This window comes from Gymnoscopelus braueri (genome assembly GCF_963280865.1).
Source record: "Gymnoscopelus braueri genome assembly, chromosome: 12".
Taxonomy (NCBI): Eukaryota; Metazoa; Chordata; class Actinopteri; order Myctophiformes; family Myctophidae; genus Gymnoscopelus; species Gymnoscopelus braueri.
The window spans coordinates 33,436,466-33,460,606 of NC_137614.1; the positions used below are offsets into that span (position 1 = coordinate 33,436,466).

A 24,141-nucleotide genomic window follows, 5' to 3' on the forward strand; every position below is an offset into this window, starting at 1 on the left:
CTCGAGTGTCCTGCTGCGGGAAATTAAAATAAAATACACCGCAAAACGAAGAATCAAAGGATTACATCAATATTTGGACAGCATGACGGTGAATAATGAGACCACGCTCTTCCGGCAGGACTGGGAGCCTTCAAGTGCTTTGATTAATGGCAAATCCAGCACAGGCCACCATTCATTTTCTATACTACAGGACTCAATTATTTCTATAAATTAGGGCGCATATTCAGAGAATTATTGCACATATATAGGCCTGTGACTAAGCTTATAGAGTGGCTTTAGCCGATTGGTGGCGTGCTGTTGTATCAGACGTAGGCCCTATAGATTTTGGTAACATATGAAGCAAACAATAATATATATGTATATAATATATATATGTGTGTGTGTGTGTGTGTGTGTGTGTGTGTGTGTGTATATTTATATATGGGCCATTGGTTCTCAAAGGGGTCTTTGGGCAGGGGGTCCCCAGCAAAATGAGTTAGCATATAGTGTCACAATCATTTTAACCACTTTAACAATATTTTATACTTTGGCTATTCAAAAATATCTACAAGCTCATAGCGTGACACTGAGTGCCGTGCTATCTGCTATGAGCTTGTAAATCTACTATTTTTGAAAAATGTCGCACAATTGTTTTTAGATGGGGGCCTGCCATCTGCAGCCAAATACATATCATTTTGGGGGTCCTTGACATCAAAAGGTTGGAGAACCACTCCTAGGCTATACACAATCATCAGTGTTAATGCATCCATTTGTAACTATATTGTGTACAAATGAATTCTGTCCACACTCAGAGTTAATATAACCCTCAGGATGCCTACAACGAAATGGAGAACCCATACCTTGAATGCTGCAAATATCTCTCTAATGGTGCCAATGACTTCTCACCAGCTCCTTGTGTGTGTTGTGTGTGTTGTGTGTACACAGTGTCGACGCCCCTGGGTCAGGGTCGAGTGAACCAGCTCGGCGGTGTGTTTATCAACGGGAGGCCGCTGCCGAACCACATCCGACACAAGATCGTGGAGATGGCCCACCACGGCATCCGGCCGTGTGTCATATCCAGACAGCTGAGGGTCTCCCACGGCTGCGTGTCCAAGATCCTCTGCCGGTACCAGGAGACCGGCTCCATCAGACCCGGGGCGATCGGAGGCAGCAAGCCCAGAGTGAGAATAGATTTAATGAATAGCCTATTATTATTTTTACTATTACTATTATTATTGTTATTATTATTATTATTATTACAATTATTATTATTATTATTATTATTATTATTATTATTATTATTATTATATATGTTTTAATCATAATTATTAGGCTATATTATTTATTGACAGATAGGCACAATCATCAATCATGATGTTATTACTGGGGAATAGCCTAACTTTGTCCTACCAATGTAGGCATATTTCTCATTTAACCACTGTCTGTGGTTAATTAAAACAAATATTTGACCAAATGTATAGCCCACAGAAAAAATAGTATATGGACGAAAAGTCCAAAGCCTTGTTGTTGAACTCAAAAACTTGTAGTAAACATTTCCATTTTGTTTCTCCTCTCCCTCCTACGTTCCTCGCTCTTTCCCGGGCTCCTCGCTGCTCCTTTCCCCGCTCCTCGCTGCTTGTTTCCCGCGGGTGCATTTCTCCAAAAGCAGCAGACAGCAACGCCCGACGTGGAGAAACGCATCGAGGAGTACAAACGAGACAACCCCGGCATGTTCAGCTGGGAGATCCGAGATAAGTTGTTGAAGGACGGAGTGTGTGACAGAAGCACAGTTCCCTCAGGTGAGGCCTCTTCTGGTAAGACACGTTTTTTAATCCCCAAATATATTTAACCTTTTAATCCAATTAATTTAGGCAATATAGGCCTAATGAATTTGTAAATTGTCTATAAAGTTCTGAGCAAAATTGAGACTGGGGTTGCCATCCAAATACAGGACAAATAAAGGTATTATTATTATTCAATTCAAACTTTATTCCAGACACTCAGGGGGCCCATAGAGTAGGCCTATACAAATAATAGACAAACACATAATTATTATTTTTGTAGTAGTAGTAGTAGTAGTCGTCGTAGTAGTATTGGCTTCAATGGCTTGTTATAGGCTATTATTTATTTTCTGCTGTAAAACTAGATCATGTTTTAATTTCCATTAGATCCATTAGCTTACCATAGAATACCATTCTTGCAGTGAGCTCAATAAGCCGTGTTCTGCGGGCTCGGTTTGGGAAAAAGGACGATGAGGACGATTGTGATAAAAAAGATGAAGATGGCGAGAAGAGAACTAAACACAGCATTGACGGGATTCTTGGCGACAAAGGTAGGCCTACATTTATTTAATGCGTGCATGATGGTGCTTTCAAACAAAGTCATCATTTGAAAAAAAATGTGCTGGATGGAAACTGGTGAGAAATTGCAAATGGGAGTAGGCTATATAATTGTCGTTTTGTCAACATGGAAGTCTCGATTATTTTCCCTCTTAAGATGTTTGCCAGCAAGAGACAAGAGCTGCTTAATTATTTATCATGATCTTTGACGGATTGCATTGGGGACCAATATACAGCCATTTGCACAACAAACTCCTCCGGCGCTGGTTAAACGGTCCCTTGAAACTGATACTGACAGGTGACCAATGTGACAATCAAATATCAATTACCGCCAGCAGGCGACAGTTCGTCTTAAACCACAGGGGCTGTGAGTGTGAGGCAGGCGTTTAAGGTCAATTTCATAGAGCTATATGAGCTATTGATAATAGGGCAAACGGTCGGCTATTGGTTATAGGCTTAATTTAGGGGCTTTTCTGATTCAAATAACTAGGCCAGTGGTTCTCAACCTGTGGGTCGGGACCCACATGATTTTTTTTGGGTGGGGGGAGGTGACAGTGTATTGACAATTTAAGGACTTTAATACCTTTTGAATACCTAAAATAAAAAAGAAAGAAAGAAAAGAAAGAGGCAAAAAAATGAAAATAGCCGATCTACAAGCTCACAATGCCTGCAAACAATAGGCATTGTGAGCTTGTAGATCTGCTATTTTCACAATATTTATCTGTGGAACCTAGTCAAACTAAATGTAATGCCTCAACTCCTACATTCCAAGTGCTTATAAGGGTGGGGGCCGTGGGGGGTCGCCAGTTCAAATATGATTATATTGGGGGTCACGGCCTGAAAAGGTTGAGAACCACTGAACTATATACTCGTAAAAATATAGGTCTATATTTTCGCTGCATGTAAAAACCATTTAAAGCCACCAATGACTTAAACATTATTTTAAAAGCAATATGACACATGAGTTAGGATTTATTTTCTTTGAAGGGGAAAAAAAAGTTTGTCTTCAACCATGCATGCATGCCATGATCAAACATTTCATTGCGTAAACGGTGGCACAAAACCTGGACGTGTTTTCTTTTTGCACTTGAGCATGAACTTAAGCCTCCAGACTTCTCCATTGAAGGGTCCAGATCCAGATACAAAGACAGACCCCTCAGAAGCACAGCGTCTAAATTAGAGGCATGGACCCTTTTCAAGAGAATCAAGAGGGATTTATTTGTCACTTATAGGCTACCCACTTACACGCAGCGAAATGTTTAATATTTTGTCAATATTTAAAAACTCATAGAGGGACAAAAAAAAATATGCAAAAGGATAATAGTGAGTAATATAATAATTTAGTGAATTTTGAATTTGATTTATTTTCTCTCAAGTATGGATATTCAGGAGACTGTGATGTCCTGTGATGATCTGATGGCTGACTATTGACAATTCTTTGTGTTTTATTCTCTTAAATGTCACACCAATGGCCTATATAGCCTTTATATGCCAGGTTGAATGACATGTCTGTTTTTTTCTTTTGGTTTGGAGTTTCTTTTCAAAATCGTCTCACTCAACCCCCGTTGAGTTTTGTGCTGCACGTTTTGCTTTTATGGTGACGTTTTGAAGCCGAGTTAATATCAACTGTCCCCTGTTTTTAAATTCTTTAAAAAAGAATCTGTCTCTGTGCTTGTTTCATTCTATCACCCGGCCTGGCATTTAATAACGTTAAGACTTATTACAGCTCGTAATGAAACCGGTGTCTGTTGAATGGGCGTCTGTGTTCGAGAGGGGTGTAATAGCTCGCAGGCATGGTAAGAAATGTATTTATCCCCTATCAGCCCCTCACTCTCAGAGTTTCAAGCACACACGTTGTGTTGAAGGGGTTTAAAGCAGATTAAATTGAGCCTTTTATTTCTTTTCACTTTCATGTCTATCCGGCTTCACTTCGCGGCTGTAGCCCGGGGCCCAAATTTATGCGATTTTTAGTTTTCCCTTTCAGTTGTTTAGATGATGTTTATATATTTATTTCATTTGTTTTACGAAATGTTTTAAAGCTATTATCCATACAACAATCTTGCCCAAATCTTGGATAGAGCACTTCAAAGTTATTCCGCAGGCAGGGTTCAGGTGGTCAGAACGGGAGTGAGATTGCTCATGGGGTCATTAATGTTTCCCGGTTATATCACTTTCAATTTGACGTTCGCTTAAATAGTTTGACATGAGAGGATCCTGGGCAATGGAGGGTTCTGGCCTCAATGAGCAGTCTTTGGCATAATTGCAAGTTTGATAAATTTGAAAATTAGACAGCGATGGGGGAAATGGCAGTATATGTAGAACGGCTACAGCATAATGTAATGGATGTTATATGTGCGCAATGCGCATTCTGCGCAAAAGCTTTTACTGGAATTCACAATCCACTTATTGCTCTTAAGTCTGTTGGCCAATAGGCCCTATAAAGCTTAGGCCAACCATTTTAAAGCCTGCATGGTGGCCTATATTTTCTTAGCCCAGTCAGTCTGTATACATACAATCGAAAATAACAATATGACCTACTTTGCTTTGCCTACAGTCAATAGTCAGAACAATATTGGCTTTGATTAAACCAATATTGCAGACATGCTTGATGGAAGGACAACCGACACTTGAACAAACCGCCGGATTACCTGAGCTTCTCGCTCTAATCAAATTGGGAGCAGTCGGGATTTGCGATGGCAAGAAGCCAGCTATAGGGACAGCAAGATGTCAGTCTATAACAGACTGCTGCTGTTTAATCTCATTATGGATTTAGTTTAACATCTTTGAATCGATTAGTGTGCTCAGGTGTACGAATTACACGAAATAGCCGATATAGGTCTATGGCTATACAAAAGGTCAGGGCAGGCAATGATTTTACATGATTTTCCTCATACGCAGCCTGTTATTATAGACGGAATTTTGTATGTGTCCAAAAATAAGCATAAGCTTTGATGGAAAAAAATGAGAGAGAGAGAGAGAGAGAGAGAGAGAGAGAGAGAGAGAGAGAGAGAGAGAGAGAGAGAGAGAGAGAGAGAGAGAGAGAGAGAGAGAGAGAGAGAGATATGAAGTTATTATAACATTTCGAGAGAGGGTTGAAGTTGTTATTATAACATTTCTTCCTCGGGCGTCGAGAGTTATTTAGTCTACTCTATACCATCTCCACTTTCTCGCAGTGGTTTTTGCTGCTGGGTTGAAATTGAGGGAGACCCAAATGTTGTGTGTAGATAACACAATCATCAGTGCCTCGTCCTGTGCTGTGCCATCAATGTATTCAACTGGGATTAACCTCCCCCTTTACCCCGCTCGGCCGCTGCCTCTCTTCTCTCTCCAAAATGTTATTGGAATTTATTTTACACAATTTTTTATGACATGGTTAAGATGCTGCGTGCATTGAATATTATCATAATTATATTTATATTATATTGTTATATAGGCCTATGTTATTATCATGATTGTTACTATTATCATTAATAATAATAATAATAATAATAATAATAATACTATTTTAATATTATTATTATTATTATTATTATTATTATTATTATTATTATTATTATTATTATTATTATTATTAATGATAATAATGAATACTACTACTACTACTACTACTACTACTAATAATAATAATAGGCTAATAATAATAGATTGATCGATCATTTTAGGCTATATTGTTTCGAAAGCTTTCTTAAATATTTTTTTGACCCCATTAGGTAATCTAAAAATAAACCCGTGGATATGAGGGAGCATTGCTCCATGCTCCTAAGCACCACGTCATAAAATGGAGCCTATTCAAATCATTTGTGGAGCTCAGTTCCTTCACATCAAACAACCGTTTAGTTGAGGATGTCCCCTCAATCAGGGGTCAGAGAGGCCATAGGGAGGGGCATATTTTGTTATTATATTGACCTTTAAATTTGATTACTTCTGGAAAAAAGATCATGGCAAAACCTTGAATAGGCTATATGTATATTGGCTTAGTGGAACATTACTAGGCTACTTAATACTCAAATAGGCGGCCTACTTAAGTTTTGAGGTAGGCTACTTTTTTAACTTGTATTTCTATTTAATTCTATTCTATTATCAGAGGCAAATATTGTACTTTTTACCCCACTATACAATTATTTAACATCTTATTTACGTGGCAGATTTAGATGATTAATAGTTGCAACATAGGCCTACATTAACTGATAAATGATTATTTACAATCAGCCAGGCTGCAGCATTAAAGTGATGATGAACATAACGGATTACTAATTACAATGATTTTGAAAAGTAACATAAAAATGAATGCATGACTTTTACTTGTAACGGAGTATTTTGTGGTATTGCTATATATATATAAAAAGTAAAATAAATCTGAGTACTGCTATCCACCAGCTGTGCTGACCCGTCAACCTGGGGCGGACCTGGTGGTTGTCATAAAGGGGATTTCACGTCGTGTGTTTTCAGATTTATTATTACATTATTATTTTTTTAAGAGAAGAGGAGGAAAAGGAGGTGAGGAAAGGAAACGTCGAGGCAACTAGAGGAAACTGAGAGGCTTAATGGAGCCTTTGATCCTTCGGTGCTTTCGCTTATCAGAAACATTGGTGGAGACACCGCCACAATGGGACTTCATCATATTACTGGGTGCCAGCGCCGCTTTCAAGCCTGCCCGTCTGTTAATTAAAACTGCGGGTCGGGACCCCCAGGGGGGTCCCCACATGTTTTTTTGGGGGGTCCCCAGATGACAGTGAAGTTATAAGTTATGGACTTTTAAGACCTTTTTAACACAAAAAAAAGAAGAAGAAAAAAAGACCATCATTGCATCAAAAGTGATCAATAAACTATACTATAAAAACTGGTCAAACATTGGCCAAATTGTCAAATTATATAAGAAACAGGCAACTTGTGAAAATAGCAGATCTACAAGCTCACAACACTGAGCTTGTAGATCGGCTATTTTAATTTCACAATATGTGGAACCGAAAATGTTATGCCTTAACTCCTACATTTCCAAGTGCTTGTCAAGGTGGGGGTCCCCAGTTCAAATATGATTATTTTGGGCGGTCGCAGCCTGAAAAGGTTGAGAACCACTGAATTAAAACACCCCCCTCTTGCGTGCATGGCATGCATGGGGCAACGAGGGGCCCATCTGGGCGTGCGGGTGCGTGCGGTTGCGTGCGGTTGCGTGCGGTTGCGTGCCACCACTGCCAACGCGATAGTTCTCGGATCTCCGTTGAATTTTTAAGGACACTTTTTGGAATATAGCCTACTTGGGGATAGATATGGAAGGTCTGCTGTTGTGGCTCTGGGGATTCCCCGTCCTGTAAAGGGACTGGGAGGCTATAATAATCCTCTCCTTCAGTATAGCCTCGCTGTCGGGCAGAAACCTCGTATCTCAAAACGTTTTAATACATTTGTTCCCGTAAATTAATGCCCTACTTCGTCACTTCGTCATAGCAGATACAAGCTCACAAAGTTGCAAGCTTGTAGCCTATATCTGCTATTTTTGATTTAAGCTTTAGTGAAAGTGAAATTGGTTTAGTGTGTCTGTGGGTTTTATAAATATTTAACCATAATAACCAATGAAAAGTATTAACAAGAGCTTGTGACTAAATAATAACTACATTTGTAACCATTATAACAAAGTTTCCAGCCGACAGACAGCGACGAATCCAACCCCCAACGTAACGCTCCCAATCTTGCAGGGTCGTTCTTTCTGCATTGACATTGGGGGTTCTATTTCTATTTTTAGATGCAAGCAAAACGGGGCAACCGAGGGGTCGACGATGTTTGTAATTAGTTTAACCTGGTCAGGGTGATTTGGCACTGAGTCAGGCAGGCAAACGAATAGCCTCTGGAATGGCAATAACATGAAATACAACCTTATTGCGGCCTATTATATGTTGCCTGGTTGTATAGTGAAATGTGAAATGTCAACATTGAAATTGATGTTGCTTGTTGATATTGATACAAAAACGGACACGTATCAGGTCCGTATAATTTTTGTAATGGCCTATAATTAATTCCACGACATAGTCTTATATTATTCAGACTTTAAACCGGCCGTTTCAGTCTTGTGCTTTGACTATTCTTTCGGATGAGGTTATATTTGAGAGATAGGCACACAAACTTTATCTATATTGCTTGCGGCTAAATGAAGACGGGATGTGTATAGTCCACACAAACTGTGTCTCCACTCTTTTTAAAGATCCATCAAGACCTCATCCGTTTCGCTGGGCTGGCCTACTTGTTGATTTTCTTTTATTCCTCGTGTCTTTTGGGACTTCTCAATGGCGTCTTTGAGAAAACAAATATATGTAAAGAGGAGCTACTAAATTGGGAAAAGGGGTTTTGAATGGGAGAATAGCAGCCCACTTCTTTGCCATGGAGTGTTCAGTAGCCATCCCCTAATCCCACTTTCATTTTGCCGACAAATGCCAAGAATCTCGTCTGGCGACCCAATGGGAGGCTGATCAGCGAACAAAAGAGATGCCGTTCACAAAGAAGAAATTGGCAAAACGGGGTTGAGGGCAGTCAGAAGCCTTGGGCACAGCATTAATGCTCCGTTTGAAAACGATACACAGGACAAAGGAAAAACGACCTCGAGAAGAAGAAGAAAACAACAATATGGCGAACACAAATTAATAAAATGTCACCACTTTTTGTTCTTTAATTGAACCCTTGTTGGTGAGACCGTGCAGAGAATTCATCCAAGGTCAGAAGGTGCCTGGAGTCGTTGCCCTGTTGCTGTCCTGTCCATCTATTATTAGGACAGACACGGTGTTATTTGTCTATGCATGGCAATTACCCTAATTACCAAATACAAGACATTTAATCAGTGCCTCAGTATATAGAGATGTTATATCAGTTGTTCACTTTGAACGAGACATTCCTTATATTTCAATACAGTTGAGGAGCCTGAGGAGTCTCGTTTTGTCCGTCTGGTTAACTTGGTATTTTGTGCATGACTGGTTCATTTTAGACCACTGTGTAGGGATTTGGCATTGGCTGCAGGGGCCTGGTCTCTCATGGAATTCATCCTATTAAGATAATATATATATATATAGGCTAGCTTTGGTGTGACAAAACAGGCTACATTATAAAGTTGTGTGTTGCTGTTCTATATGTAATTTTTATTTTCATATACCACCAGCAATCAAAGTATTATCTGTTTTATTAGATGGTACACACATAGTGTTTAGCACATTATGAAGTATCAACAAACACACAAAATAATTCTTGGGGTGGGGGGGGGGGGGGGGGCAACACAGGCACAGATCTATACTGTCACAATGACAAAATAAATAGCTAAATGAGTACTGTGGTACTCACAGTACCACAGAAATCAATAACTATTGCACAATATTATGCATTATGGTAATGTATTATGGTTCCATGTGAAACCTGAATAATAGTTGACATAAGAGTTTCTTGTTCGGCTAAATTCAAGTGTGCATAACTGATTGCACCTAGTCCTTTTATTGTGAAGGTCGTGGGGAAATTGTCCAAGCAAAAAAAGGAATGGCAAAATGAATGAGAAAAATCATGTTTAAAATCCTGTTAGAAATTTCCTGACAATATATCCTTTCTTCCTGTGCGGCTATTAGATAGCTTATTCATGGTATTCTCTATCAGCCCTTAGAGTAAAATCGCATTCACAAAATGCAGCCGTCCAGTGTAATTGGCTATGAAATGACCTTAAATATACAGAGATTACGGAGCCAGCCATAAAGGCCTTGCAGTTTCTTTTTTTTATAGAGAGCAAACGTTCACGCTGCTGAGGTATGAAAGTGGATTACTTGCTATTTCCAAGTCATTGCATTAAAATAATTTGTGCCACACATTTAATACACTATCAGGGAATAATGTGAGTACTCGTAAGCTCAAGAGTTACTCTTACTGTATGTTCATGTAGATTTTAGGTTTGTAAATGTATTTATTCATTAATCTAACAAAGACTGATGCACCCTGCAGGGTGCACTACCAAGTTTCATGATTTGATTTTGCGAGGAGACAAATATAGCTTTAATGTAAGGGTATTCAGATTAGAATTGTAGTGGAAATTATATTGATTTTATCGTGTTTTATTATGACTTTTCTTTCAATGTCTGATAAGTCTGCAAACTATAAATGTGACCAGACTAAAATCCATTAGAATTCCAGCAAAGTAACTGATTTCTCTCCTTTTTAATGTCACCCCTGAGTTAAATAATTTCTGGTGTAGAGTGGAATATGTTTTGCCAAATTTGTAGCTAAACAATGGCCTGTGTGTCAAAATAAGCGGTATCCTGATTTGAGTCGGATTTAATTCTTCAGGCATTAAATTGCATTTATTTTTTCTGCTTTTATTTAGCCTCATGTTCCATAATGCATTTTGTTTATCAGCTCTTTAACCACTTAAGCCCCACATCATTCGTGAAAATAGCGGATCTAAATACTCATGAGCTTGTAGATCTGCTAGTTTTGAAAAACGTAGCTTTTTTTTTTTTACTTAAAAAAATCTTTAACCTGTAACTGATCAAAAGTCATGTTAATATACAAGAGAAACAGCCCAGTTGACAGAGCTGATGTTAAAAACATTTTGAAATGCAAGCAGGATCTGTTCAAGATTTCATCTGGTTTAAACTATTCCTTGGACCTTTTTGCACATGATGCAATTGTTTGTGAGTTTGTCATTTAGCCTCCTTGCCCTGTACAGGTGTTTGGTGAGGATCTGGGTGTTGACTAAAACAACCCTTATTATCTGCCTTCCAACACAGTCTAATGACAAGCAGTCACTAAAGAAAGAGAAAAGGGTGAAAGTGGTTGGAGGCCAGTCTTTTATTTGTGTCTGTAGGCTCAGTTTAGCTATTCTGGGGAGTTGATGAACTCCTCTAAAAGTGTATTAAAGGGAAGGAAACAATAATATAGCAAAGGCTTCAGTCAACCATGCTGACAGTTTATAAACTAGAGGCCATTGTGTCTGAAAGGCAGATTCATGAATACCTCTGAATGGGCTCTCTCAAAAGTGACACGATTGAGCAAGACAAACGGGTGAAATGCTAAAAGGGAAGGCTTCACGATTTTGCTGGCAGGCCGATTGATATTTCTAATTCTTCTCCTTCTTTGCATTAATGTACATCTGCAGGGGGAGGGGTCGCTCTGGTCGAGTCAATGCGGCAGGCTTCGCTGGCCTTTTGGTGTGTTTGAAGTAAAGCCTTGTGTTACGCACGCCCACTCTGGGCAGCAGGTGTCTCCACACTCGGAGGGAAATATGCTAATCAGAGAAGCGACAGAAAGAGAGTGCAGGGACAGAGCAGAGGGAGAGGGAAACATTTACTTTTCACAGTTGAGGTGACACATCAAGCTCCAACACTAGTTGAATGTGCCAGTGCATTTGCTTTCTTGTGGAACCGTGTTTCTTGTGTGCCATGTTGGATTTTCAGCAGCCTGTACTGTATGTACAATGAGTCAACATATTTTCATTCTAGATTGTACAGTTACTAAAATGATAGACAACTTTGTTGGTAGTTGGAATAAAAGAATGGGCGTCAGGAAAACATAATGGTTATATTATATAAATATAAAATTATATTTGTACAATCTTGTACAATTTTGATTAAGTCATTACATCTGTGTGTACATTTACGACAGTTGTATTCTCAGTGGATTTAGGCTTGGTAAATACATTTCTGTAGCCTACACCTTAACTTTCTTTGATGCATTTTGTGCTCTTGGAAGATTAAATGTTCCATCTGGGTCCTATTCCCACAGGTGGATCTACATGGTTGATATAAGAACAAGCAAAGATAGGGTGAGATATTAGAAATGTATAGTTCAAATAAAGGCAAGTAATATATCTTACAAATCATGTACATTACCTGCACACGATATATGCATATGGATCTCAAAAGCATGGTTCAAATCTGGTGAGATCTTGGCAAACACTGTGTGTATATGCATGGAAATTGATTCAGGGTCCTGATTTAAATGGTGCAAAGAACCATGGACTGATTTAGCATCATTGGGACAATGACTCGTGGCTGAATACAGACTAGACTCGGCCCTCCCATTCCCAGGGGACGTGACCCTGCAACATCCAGGATTTGCAAGGCAACAAGCGTCAGGCAGGTGCCACCATTAGCAGCATAGTCAGCCATCAAGAGCTGTCATGGGTTCCAGGGACAACATCCGCTGGTCAGTCCAAGAGGAAAGTGTGTGTGTGGTGGGGGGGGATTGGACAGAGGACAGGTTGAGAGGGGCTGGGGGTGCTTATTGTGGGAGTAGATTAAGGGAGGAGTTACACTTGCAGACTACTATTAGAACACGAGAAACAAAAGAAAAAGGCAACAGATTTTCTTTAAGCGTGTTAAACTCTGGCCAGAGACCACAGCAGCCAACCTTCTTTCTACCTTTCTATTTAACAGAGTTCCTTGCTGGCTTTCTTTTTTATTTTGTGGATCTAAAGATTTCTTGAGCACTTCCTTGCTGACATGCTGACCTATCTATTATGTGGTTATTAGCTATGCCCCATTGCACATGCAATGTTGATAGATTGTCGATAGCACCACGTCTGTTCAGAACATTAACACTGTCACAACAGATAGTACCAGGTGAAAGTAATGATACATATATGAGATGGCGATAAATCGTATGTGAGATGTGGTGGACAGTTTAGACTAGTGCCTCTCCACTCTGGTTCTCTCGATCCAGACAACTGCTAGCGTTCTATTCTATTTTGCATTGAATTCATACACCCAGTTCAAAATCAGTTCCTGATCCAGCAGTTAGAATGAAAACCAGCCAGTACGTTTTAGTCCCCGGGACTGGAGTTGAGAACCACTTTACACAGCGAGACAGGAAGAGGCATGCTTCTAGCTCCACTGTGTTCTTAGTTAGCTCGCAGGAGGAGGTGATTTAAAAGGACAAACGCTGGTTTGTTTCCAGGTTGAGGTCACTGGATCCAACAGCCTTCTGGCTTCAAATTTGGCTCAGGGCCTGTGCTGCATGTCATCTCCCTCTGTCATTCTCCACATTACCATTGAAGAAAGAAAATGCCCTCAAATAATCTGCATTGTATGAATGAACCACAATCCCCACATATTTGCAACCGTAAAATAAATCACTTCAGATACACTGTAAAATACAGAGCATTTATATTAACTCTGAGATTGTACAAATCTGACCAGGTTTCATATTGTACACTCTCAGAGTTACAAATGGATAAATAAACATTGAGGATTTTAATCTTGTAGTGTTTACTGTAATATCAGTGCAAAACATTTAATGTGTCACTCAGTGTCACTCAGTGTTCGCTCTTTTTATTCATACAAAAAAAGTATGTGCATTGATCGGGACTGCTAACGGGCCTCTCAAACGAATAGCCTTTATTTGACCATAAACCTGTCATGTTAAACGCTGCCGCCTGTTGTTTATGGAGTCGGTCCCTGAGTTTATTAGACAACCATGAGAGGACAGATCTGTGAGAAGCCACACTGCAGCTGCATAGACCCCACAACAGTCTGATAACTCTGCCACTGCACTTGTGGATGTCAAAACGTCCACACGTCAAAACAACAAGTTTGGCTTGCGGCACATAAAATACAGTATAGTACCCATTGAAACCAAGGGAGCATGTGACATTTGATGGTGAGCTTCCCTCAGATGTAAAAAGGAAGTTTTTGAATTGATTTTCACTTGCATAAATTAATTATTTACTTATTTGTTTATTTCGACAGGACAGAGCATAATAAGGAACAGTACATAGTAATGTAGTGTAAAAGTAGATGTAATTCAGTAGTTGTACTTCTATTTGTGTGATTGACAATAAATTGATCCTTTCCTGCTGTTTGTAGTTCACTTACGTGGATAATGTAGCGGTCTTCAAATGGACCATTATGTGTCCTTTTTACACTTTCAGAGTAAAATGAACACTCAGAATTGTATATTACCCACTGGTATTACACAGTAAAACCTCTCATATGTGTGGTTATGTTACGTTTAAACGTCAACGTTCACGTGAAAACTGTGCTTCCTCAGATTTCTTAACTTTTCTTTGTCAATTCAGGGAAGATTGTATGACCCTTGATGTAGGTGTAGGAAATGACTGATACGACACAATCTGTGAAGTTTAATGCAGTTGAAGCCGTATGTCCCCTGGGTGACTGGCTTATCCTGACCTGGGGAGTCACGACCTGCTGATGCTGTGTCTATGACTATTAAAACCACTTTACTTAGAACCCCTGCTGTAGCCTACCCTTCATCATGACTTCATCACTTTACTTATTTATTTATTTATTCATGCATTCATTCATTTAATTATTATTTAATCAATTCATTTATTTATTGCCGAAGGGTCAAGTAACTTCTAAAATTAGCTCATTCATTTTATCAATGTTTGAGGTTCAACTGACAAAAAGCTCCACAAAAATTGGTAGGAACATCCACATTTCCTGGCTAATATGTAGTAAAATGAACGATGATTTCAGAGGTTAACGCTTCGACGAAAGGAAACATGGCATGTATAATTAAGCACACAGGCGTGTGTCCAGTTTCACAGTCGTGATTGGGAGTTAACACCATGGCCCAATTGGTCTAAAAATCAACCATCCACCCACGCCACTTACGGCCATAAAATCTCCCATTTTCTGCTCTTTAGGCTCTTTGCCCCCGGAATCTTTCGCCCTTGCTTTATTTATATGTGTGTGTGTGTGTGTTTTTTTTTTTTGCCCTCATGCACAAAGACAATAAACATGCTCCCAGAGTGTTACAAATCAGAAATTTGCGCCCTCCCCTCCCCGCCGACTGTGACGGCCAGTGTGTGAGCAGCCGTTCAGGGGCCAGCCAGCTGCGAGGGGCTGGTGGTGGTGGTGGGTGGGTTTGGGGTGGTGAGCCGTGGGTTCAGCTTCAAACAGCGGGGCTTGTCTTACAGTTTTAACTAATGGGCTTATTTATGCAACTGCTGGCACTCTCCCCCTCTGACTATGCTCATGTATTCACGCTAGCCCACCACCTCCCCCAGCACCACCACAACCAGCACGACACCATGCATGTCTGCTACTGCTACTCCATCCATCCATCTTCCAACAAACACTGCATCCATTTTTCTCACTAAAACACATCTCCGGTGTGTCACTTTTAGGGCGTCCGTTACTGAGTAGGTAGAGAGGCTGTCTGGGAATCAGAAGGTCGCAGGTTTGACCCTCTGTTCGTCCAGTCTACGTGTGGAAGTGTTCCTAATCAAGACACTTGACCCCTAACATCCTCCCCCCCCTGTGCACTCATCAGAGCCATCTTAGCAGCCATCTGCTGGGTGAAGCAGTAAAAGTAATTTCCCCTCCTTGGGACAAAAAAATACTCCCTTTCCCGTTAAAAAGTTGATCAGCATCAATTGCTTTTTGGTTACAACACAAAAAAATCCTAAAATTGTATGGATGTTTTGTTTGCGTTCCAAACCATGGGTTTTCTAAAACGAATGTTTTGGTTGTGTTCTGTGCAACAGTCTAGCTATGACAAAGCCCTCATCTCGTCTTTGGTCATAACTTGACCAGCTGTTAACCCACTCCATGTCAATTTGCTATATGAACAGGGGACAGGCCCCACGACAGAGTGAAGAATGCCTTTTTCCCCCTCCTTTTCTATTTTTTTCTTCTTCTTTCCAGCCTGGTATTAAGAGGCTGCTCCCCCAGCAGAGTGACAGGGCATCAGATCAAGTGCTCAGCTATCCGTCCAATAAAACAGAGTCGGGGGGGCATGTGCATTTCAAAGCACCTTTTAACCATAATCTGCAAAGAGACTCAACAAGCCCAAATCACTTCTTTAGTTTGCGGGTGTAAGAAACTCCACTTCTGCCATTGTTAATCTGCTTTTTTCTTTTTTCCCCCCTTCTTTCAAAATAAGATTATTCTATTGCTCTGTAAAACTTTTCGCATTTGCTTTTTCTAAGCCCCCGGGCTGTCCACTGAGGGCTTTAGTTTGTACAGTGTATCTAAAAAAAATGCCTCTTATTATTTATATTTACTCGCAGTCATAATCTATATCAGTGTTTATATTGACAGTCAGCAAATTTCTGTTTATGCTGCTATATTTTTTATCAGTAAATAAAGACACTTGCGTCGTTGCGTGCCACCGCCTGAGGAGGAAAGGAGATAAAGACTTTGCATTTAATAACTGTTAGTTTGCTAAGACATAATGCCTTGATAAGGCAAACATCTTTGTGAGGGCTGGATTGAGTTCAGTGCCAGTTCTGTGTGGTGTTTACTGGCGAGGACAGGGTTTGTCTGAAAACTGTCCTACAGTAGCGTTCCGTGTGACCATCTGGTATTCCAGGCTGTGACCATTATTGTGCTTCCTTTCAAACCTTCCAACTTTTCACCATTAATCCTGAGTTATACATGGTTGCACACCAGTGTTGCACACTAAAACTAACAGATCTACAAGCTCACAAAGTGTTGCGCTGCAACGTGTTGTAAGCTTGTAGATCTGCTATTTTCAGTGCGCGACACAGCACACAACATATAGTAGTAAAGTAAAGTATAAATCAGGCATTATTGTTAAAACTGCCTACTTCGCACACTCCACTTGTGTTTACGATGTTTTTTTTTTTTGCTGAGCTAGTTGTGACTAAATGGCATTGTTTTTGTGCTATTTCTAAACAATGGCTGGAACAATGCTGAAGTGCATGAATGAGAGAGTATACAGTAGCTGCTGCTTCTAGCATGGCGCTAGTCCCGGCTTCAGATGAGTTTTGTGTATGTAGGCCCACTTGGGCTTGGATTTGAGGTCCTTTGTTGGTGGATTGGGTTCTGGTGCCAGTTGGCAGATTTTTCTCCACTTCTCTTTGTGTTCTTTCATAATTTTATTACTTTGGCTTTGACCTCAATTAGTCAAATCTTCAAGACCACAAAAGGAAGGCTTTTTATTTTCCATGCAGGGATGATGAAGTGAAGGGAAATTTTTTGTCATTTTCGATAAATACAAGCATAAATTTGCAAAGCAGATATTATTGCTGTTTTTATACTAGGTGAGAAGAATATTAAATGCCTTCAGGAACAGACGCTTTGCTGTGAATAATCACCTGTCTTTCCAAAAGAATCTTTTAAACTGAGATAGTTAGTTGCTGTTTACAAAACAATCCTTAATGTTTGGGAGGTCACTGTTCAAAGGATATTTTTCTAATGTTTAAAAAATAATAATCTAGAGTTATGATAATTATTGTTGTTTGTATGTTTTAAACTATGAAATTAGATAACACTGAACACAGCTGGTGTTGTAATATCGACCCAATAGCTGAAGGAAGTTCATTGCCTCTCTCTCCCGACAGAGAGGTAATTGCAAAGATTTCCAAACTTTAAAAAAAAGTGTCAAATCCGGTGTGCCTTCTGCTTCAAATAACTTACAACCAGTAGGTGTTCTACCCAACACCAGGGTCTACATTTCTCAAAGGAGACCACCTCCAACCACTGCAGATGTGTTAGTTATATTGTATTAACATACTCACCATACAGATTGATTAAAATAATGTGTTATTCATAAAATAAAATACGTCTCGGATTGTAGCTTTAAAGATCTGACCCACATTCTAGTATCTCCTCCATGTTGCAGCGCTGCTCTGCCTGATCGTTTTTTCCCCTCGAGTACTCAGATTTGCAGGCGATACTTTGTCGTGCTGCTCGGGCGCAGAGAGTCAATATGTCAGCGTTTATTGATGGTCTGCACAGCTCTGCAGGGCTGGAAGGCCTCTTTTCAGGGCCCGGCGGCCCCCTGAGGTGCTGCCTCTGTTCGGCCCTGAAAGGGCCGGGGAGGTTTTGGGAGTCCCTCCGTTGTTTAAGGTGAGCGCGCTCTCACACACAGACGCGGGGGACAAGAAAAGGCCCGTCCAAAGAACCTTCAGAGCCATGACAAGATGGCTAAAAGACCATCACCCATCACCTCTTCTCTGGGATCCCTTCTTTTCATTCACTCCCTCCTCTGAACCCCTCGAACCACTCAGGGAAGCAGAAAAAAGGGGTGGTGGTGGTGGGGGGGGGGGTTATAAGTGTACGTTGTGAGTGTAGTACCATCCTTGGTGACCCCCCCCCTCCCCCCAAACACTCTTTTCTATTCTCTTGTCCGGGCTTTTTGGAATGAATAGGAAGGCTGTGAAGAAGAGTTTTTCCCCATGAAGAGCATGCAGATTGCCTTTCAGGGTGTTGAGTAAAACAGTTGTTTTATGCTAACATCTGCTCAAAAGAATCCACAGAAACACTACAGTTCTCCAAATGTTGCTCCATGCGCAACAAAAGTGACCTTTATGTTCAGATTCCAATTTTCTATGCATTTTTATTTTGTGCTACTTCAGGAATTCGCAATAATTTTCACACAAATGTTTATAACAATAATAATAACAACAATACTACAGATAGATTGCTATATGCAGCTAATTGTTTCAGATCTTTTTTTCTGTACTCTCTTCCCTCCAATCTAAGAAGTCATTATGACATGAATTCTGTTTTTATTTTACATTTTGAATTGAATGAATCACAGGCGAGTTGACCCCAAGCCTGATCCCCTTCTACCTCCTCTCTGCACACAAGTGTCAGAGCTCTAGAGACAGGTTTGGCTAAATCCAGCCCCAAGGCCAAAGAGATAGTATAGAAACAGATGCTTGTCAGAGATAATACATCATAATGCCTTGTGTGTACTATACCCTTTCCCTATCTCTCTACTGCTTTTAGGTCTGACAGAAAGAACGTGTTTGTGGAATGACTACAAAAAAATCAGAAGCATTTAGACTTGATCTTAACATGTACTGCAGGCTCTTTTTTTGACGGGGTGGGGGTGGTGTTCTTGTATTTGTTTGTGGCTGTCAGTCGTTGAACAGAATAATTTTTAGGGTAGACTCTGGTCACTGGCGTGTACTACAGAAACTGAAAAGCGGAGCTTGATTGTAATTATACTGGAACTAATATGCTTTTCAAAATGACCCATAATGAGTTTCATGCAGCTCTCCGGAGCTCTGACAGTCTTTGTTTCTCTCTGTCTTGGTCAACGTCCGGAACGAAATACGCCTGGTGTCAACATTCAGCACAGAAAAACCCGACAAATCACTGTTTGTACAATAGCATTATTAGAGGCAATTAGGCAATATGAGCGGATTATTCTGAGTCGACTGAATACCTGTAATTTGGTGTGACACTGAACTCTGTTGTATGACTTGACAACAGTAGCATATCTACAAGCTTGCAACCCATTGCGTCGCGGCACAATGTGGGTTTGTAGATCTGCTATTTTTGCCGCACAAATGTATCATCATAAGTGGTTGGTCAAGCGCCTCTGTTTGTTCCACTGAGGTGTGGAGTGCTGTTCTAGGGGAAAAAGAGGGGGGGGGGGAGCATCACGCGTTGATGTGAGGTCTGTTCTGAAATGATAGCATCCGAATCCAAGCTCCAACCCCCATTCCAGCCCCCACCACCACCACCCGATGCCTAGTGTACGGCAGTGAATAGCAGTAGATAACATTCACTGTCCCTAATATGATACTGTGTCCCCCAAGGCAACAGTTCTCAACTGATTTTGTGCTGGAGCCTGGGACCCAATTTTCTATGAAGTCTACTATGAAGTCAGGAACCGATGATATTCAATAATGCAATATTCCTTCATTAAAGTTGGTCTTTGTCCATGACCCAGTTTCGGGTCCTCAACCCAGTGGTTGAGGAGCTGTGCTCTAAGTAAGTGATTTTACACTGGTAAAATATTTCAGATAAATACAGTGGTATTTTGCATGGTGACACCATGGTGAAAGCATTTTCAAGGATATTTCCAAAAACACTTATTTCCTTTCCTTTATCCAGTTTTAAAGAGGCCGTACGGTGAATTTGTGGTCTTTCTGTGGGCTTACAGGAACAGGTGTTTTAGGGTTCGCTTCGCTATAGTCTCTCAAGACAGGCGTGTTGGTTACAGCAATTTCTAAATGCTTCCGCCTACCTGTCTATAATTCAAATGCTCTGAGAATCAGAAGGCACTAGGCAGATATCCATTAATTTCCCGACTTCCATATCCCCTCTGCAGTTATTTGAATAACTCCTACTGGAAAAGTGAAAATATGTTTTAAATACTTTTTTCGTACTTTTTAGATTTTCATGAACACTGTGTCGTGATTGGTCGGTTGCCTTCCGGTCTGTAAGAACTAGTGAAAAATGACACTTTCCTCTTCTCAAATTTGGGCTGTATTACAGACTTTCTCTGGAGCATTCGAAACAAAGAGATAGGCTGATTTGAGAGCCAACTTGGCTACGTAGGAAAGACATGCCTAAACACAACACTTACTTACTGGCAGCAGTAGCTTCTTCCTGCTATGACAACATGGTCCCATTGGGAAACACCATTGCTAAGCAGAATTAACAAGCTCTTTTCTTTACAGTAAAACAACAGCACTTGTTCATTTTTATCCCACTTTAGATCAATTCCTTCATTAGGGAAAGGTCGGGAATGTGTTAATCTTTTTTCCTTTTTGGTTACAAACTTACTAATGTTCCAGACCCCTGGAGGACACAGCATGCACTCCAAGGTATTTAATTAGCTGCTAATTTGGTGATAAACATGGAGACGTCTGACATCTTTCTTTATTGCGCTCCCTAGAACGTTCTAATGGAAATACAGATGTCTTTGTTCAGTAATCGGAATGTCTCTTGTTTACTTCAAGGGTGAACAACGGCGACTCAACAGCCTTCAGTTTGAAAATCATTTTAGTCCGTTTTTTATTTTTGAGTGCATGCATGTAAAATGATGTGCCGATGATTTGATGCAAAGAGGCCCACAGCTGCATGTGTGTAGATACACAGGCAATAGCACATGTTATTTATGCTGGGGCACATTCGCCATGCGGCTCCGTATGTGGCGAGTGTCGCCATGGTCCCATTTGTGTGATAAGACCTAGCATGCCAATCGCAGGATCTGGCGAAGACAAAGATGAGGTCCAGGTTGAGCCTCTCTCATATCGGCTCTAGGCATCTGACTCATTACCATAATCTCTGGCCCCCATTATCGGAGAGAGAGAGAGAGAGAGAGAGGGGGACATCCACTGGCCTGTCAAACTTTATTTTGTTCCATCGCAGCGATGCTTATTGTCCGGCCTGCCACACATATAGCTATATGGAGCTGCTGGCAGTTTGTGATACCAAAAAACGTGCACTAGGTTAAGGCTGTCACTGCTGCCACCTGGACATTGCCGAGTAGGGACAGAGAGGGAGAGGGGGAGAGGGAGTGAGAGAGAGGAAGAGAGAGAAGGAGAGAGAGAGAGAGGGCCAGAGCGGCAGAACATACCCACCAGCAATCACACAGCCTGCCAGTCCCTTAATTTACATTCCAAATAATTTCTTAGATTTGCTTTCCAAGCAACACGCTAAATAAATGCCAATCCTAAAAGGTTTAAGAAAAATCAGGAGCGCACATGCACACACACACACACACACACACACACAGACACAGACACAGACACAGACACACACACACACACACACACACGCACGGACACACACACACACACACACACACACACACACACACACACACACACACACACACACATACACACACACACACACACACACACACACACACACACACACACACACACACACACACACACACACACACACACACACACACACACACACACACGGACGCACACACAGACACACACACACAGACGCACAAGCGTACTGGGGTTTGATTGCAATGAAATTCCAAGAAAAGGCATTAAAGGAAGGAGACAATGTAATGTGGGACAAGAGAGGAGAAAGAGATGCAGAGAGAAAATGATGCAAGGAAAGGATGTTCCATTTTGCAACCCCCCCCCCCCCCCTCTCCCTCCAACCTCTGCCCACCCTTCTTCAGCCTCCTTAAATCCACATATGGAGGGAAAACAAACATGAAGTCGACGCCGTCGCTGGAATGAAAAGGCTGTGGCAGCAGCGCCTGCGCTGTGCCTTTCTGAGGAAAGTGATCCATAGCCCGCTGCACCGGCCTCAAGTGTTGTCACGCCGCGTTAGCGGCAAATCGCTTTGCAGCAGCCAGCCCAGCCCGGGCTGCAACCCCCACCCTCCACCCCGTCCCCTTCACCAGCCCACCACCCACAACAACAACAAATAAGAACCGATTCTTTAAAAGGCCCACGTCAAAATATGTCTATGCACTGTATATACTATGCATCTTTTTTCTCTCTTCTACTTTCATTTATGGAAAACAAATCTTTGCAGTGGCTAAAAATGGTTGAAGAATTGATTTAATTAATGCAGCCCCATGTCCTGCGGCCACATGTAATCCGTTGAGAATTCTCTAGCGGGAGCTTTTGAGAAGGGAGGGAGAGGGGGGGGGGGGGGGGGGGTGGTGGAGGAGGGGGTGTGGGTAGGGGGGTGGGGGTGGATACAAAAAGACATCCACCGTGAGACTCTTCCAGTGGCCTGTAATGAGAGCCTCTGACTAATCCCATAATTCCTTGTTTAATTAAACTACAGAGCCGGCCCCGTAGTCTTCTAAGCTAGTTTGATGGGCCTTTTCTGTTTCAAGGCGTTTTTTGTTTTTTTTTGCCACCAATGTGTCACAAACTTGTTCTCATCGCAAACAAAGTCGCACGTACAACCAGCGCACAAATAAACCGGCGGGGTGGGGGTGCTTTGGAAAAACATACATGTCCGCCCACGCCTTCTCCGCGTGTCGTTACCTAGAAGTCCTTTGTGTCGCCGCTTGAGAGCATTTCAGAGAGGGCTGGGGCGCATGTGACTTTGTGACTCAAGACTTTGTACCCGGGTTTCACCTGTACGTAAGCAATAATCTTCGGTCTGTTTGAAACGACAGCTCGTGGTGGTCTTAACGTGTTAATTGCCGGGGGAAGAAAAAGCGCCTCGTTCTGTCGAAAGTGTCACTTCCGACGTAAGTGGCCATTATCAGCACTTCATGCATACCAGCTTTCAAGTGTTTCTCGCTGAGAACTTAAAAGTTTAGCGCCACACCCCGCACTCCAGCTACTGTCCCCTCAGGGGGGCTCCGGTTGAGCCGAACAGGAATAGACAAGAGATGAGGGGCCGCTGACATTTCTATTAAACACCCAGACATTCCCACATGGCTACTGTGTTCATTACAGCTGTCAGTCTTGTCAGCGCCACACACACACACACACACACACAGACACACACACACACACACACACACACACACACACACACACACACACACACACACACACACACACACACACACACACACACACACACACACACACACACACACACACACATAACAACATGCAATTATGCATGCCCGCATGCTTAGGCGTGGACCATCTTCTGTCAGATGCAGATTTGAAAACAAGTTTGTATGCATTCAGTTGCATCACGTGTGGCTGCAAGTAATTGTTTTCTCAAATGTTCTCAAGCCTTTCTGGGCTTTCTATGGCATAAGAGATACCTTTTTACATTTACAATGTAACCCTTGTCATGGCTGTGTCTTATATCTCCACCTGTCAACCGTTTACTGTTATCAACATGAGTTGAAGCCTAATGTCATGACACTGTATGTCATTCACTTTCTGCAGCTAATGTGTCATTACACTGTGTCATGGGCTCGGATTGTGCTTGGGGGCTCTACCTGGGTAGCTGGGTTCTATCTGTGCAAGCCCTGATCTCTGTACACTTTAATGCCCATTGCAGTGCATCCCTCTGTGTCATGGTCTTGCTGCTCCTGAAGAGGCGCCATAGAGACGAGCTGGAAAAGCGAGGGTGCCATTAGAGGGAGAGACGGCATGTCAGCTAGCTGAGCCTGCACTATTGCACAAGGTTGAACGACAGTGTCAGGCTAGGTCAGAGCTACAGTGGTGAACTTA

General features: G+C 41.5%; 1 protein-coding gene across 3 annotated transcripts in view; it reads left to right on the top strand.

The window, feature by feature from the left end:
• The window catches only part of LOC308097529 (paired box protein Pax-7-like), a 74,407-nt gene that overhangs the window by 730 nt on the left and 49,536 nt on the right, over positions 1-24,141 (top strand). The window contains exons 2-4 of one of the 3 annotated variants that reach the window (XM_080445349.1): positions 925-1,160; positions 1,646-1,793; positions 2,183-2,311. In XM_080445349.1, coding sequence (XP_080301475.1) covers positions 925-1,160; positions 1,646-1,793; positions 2,183-2,311 — 513 coding nt within the window. The remainder of the gene's footprint in view (positions 1-924; positions 1,161-1,645; positions 1,794-2,182; positions 2,312-24,141) is intronic. The other 2 variants (XM_080445350.1, XM_080445351.1) reach the window with 2 other exon arrangements.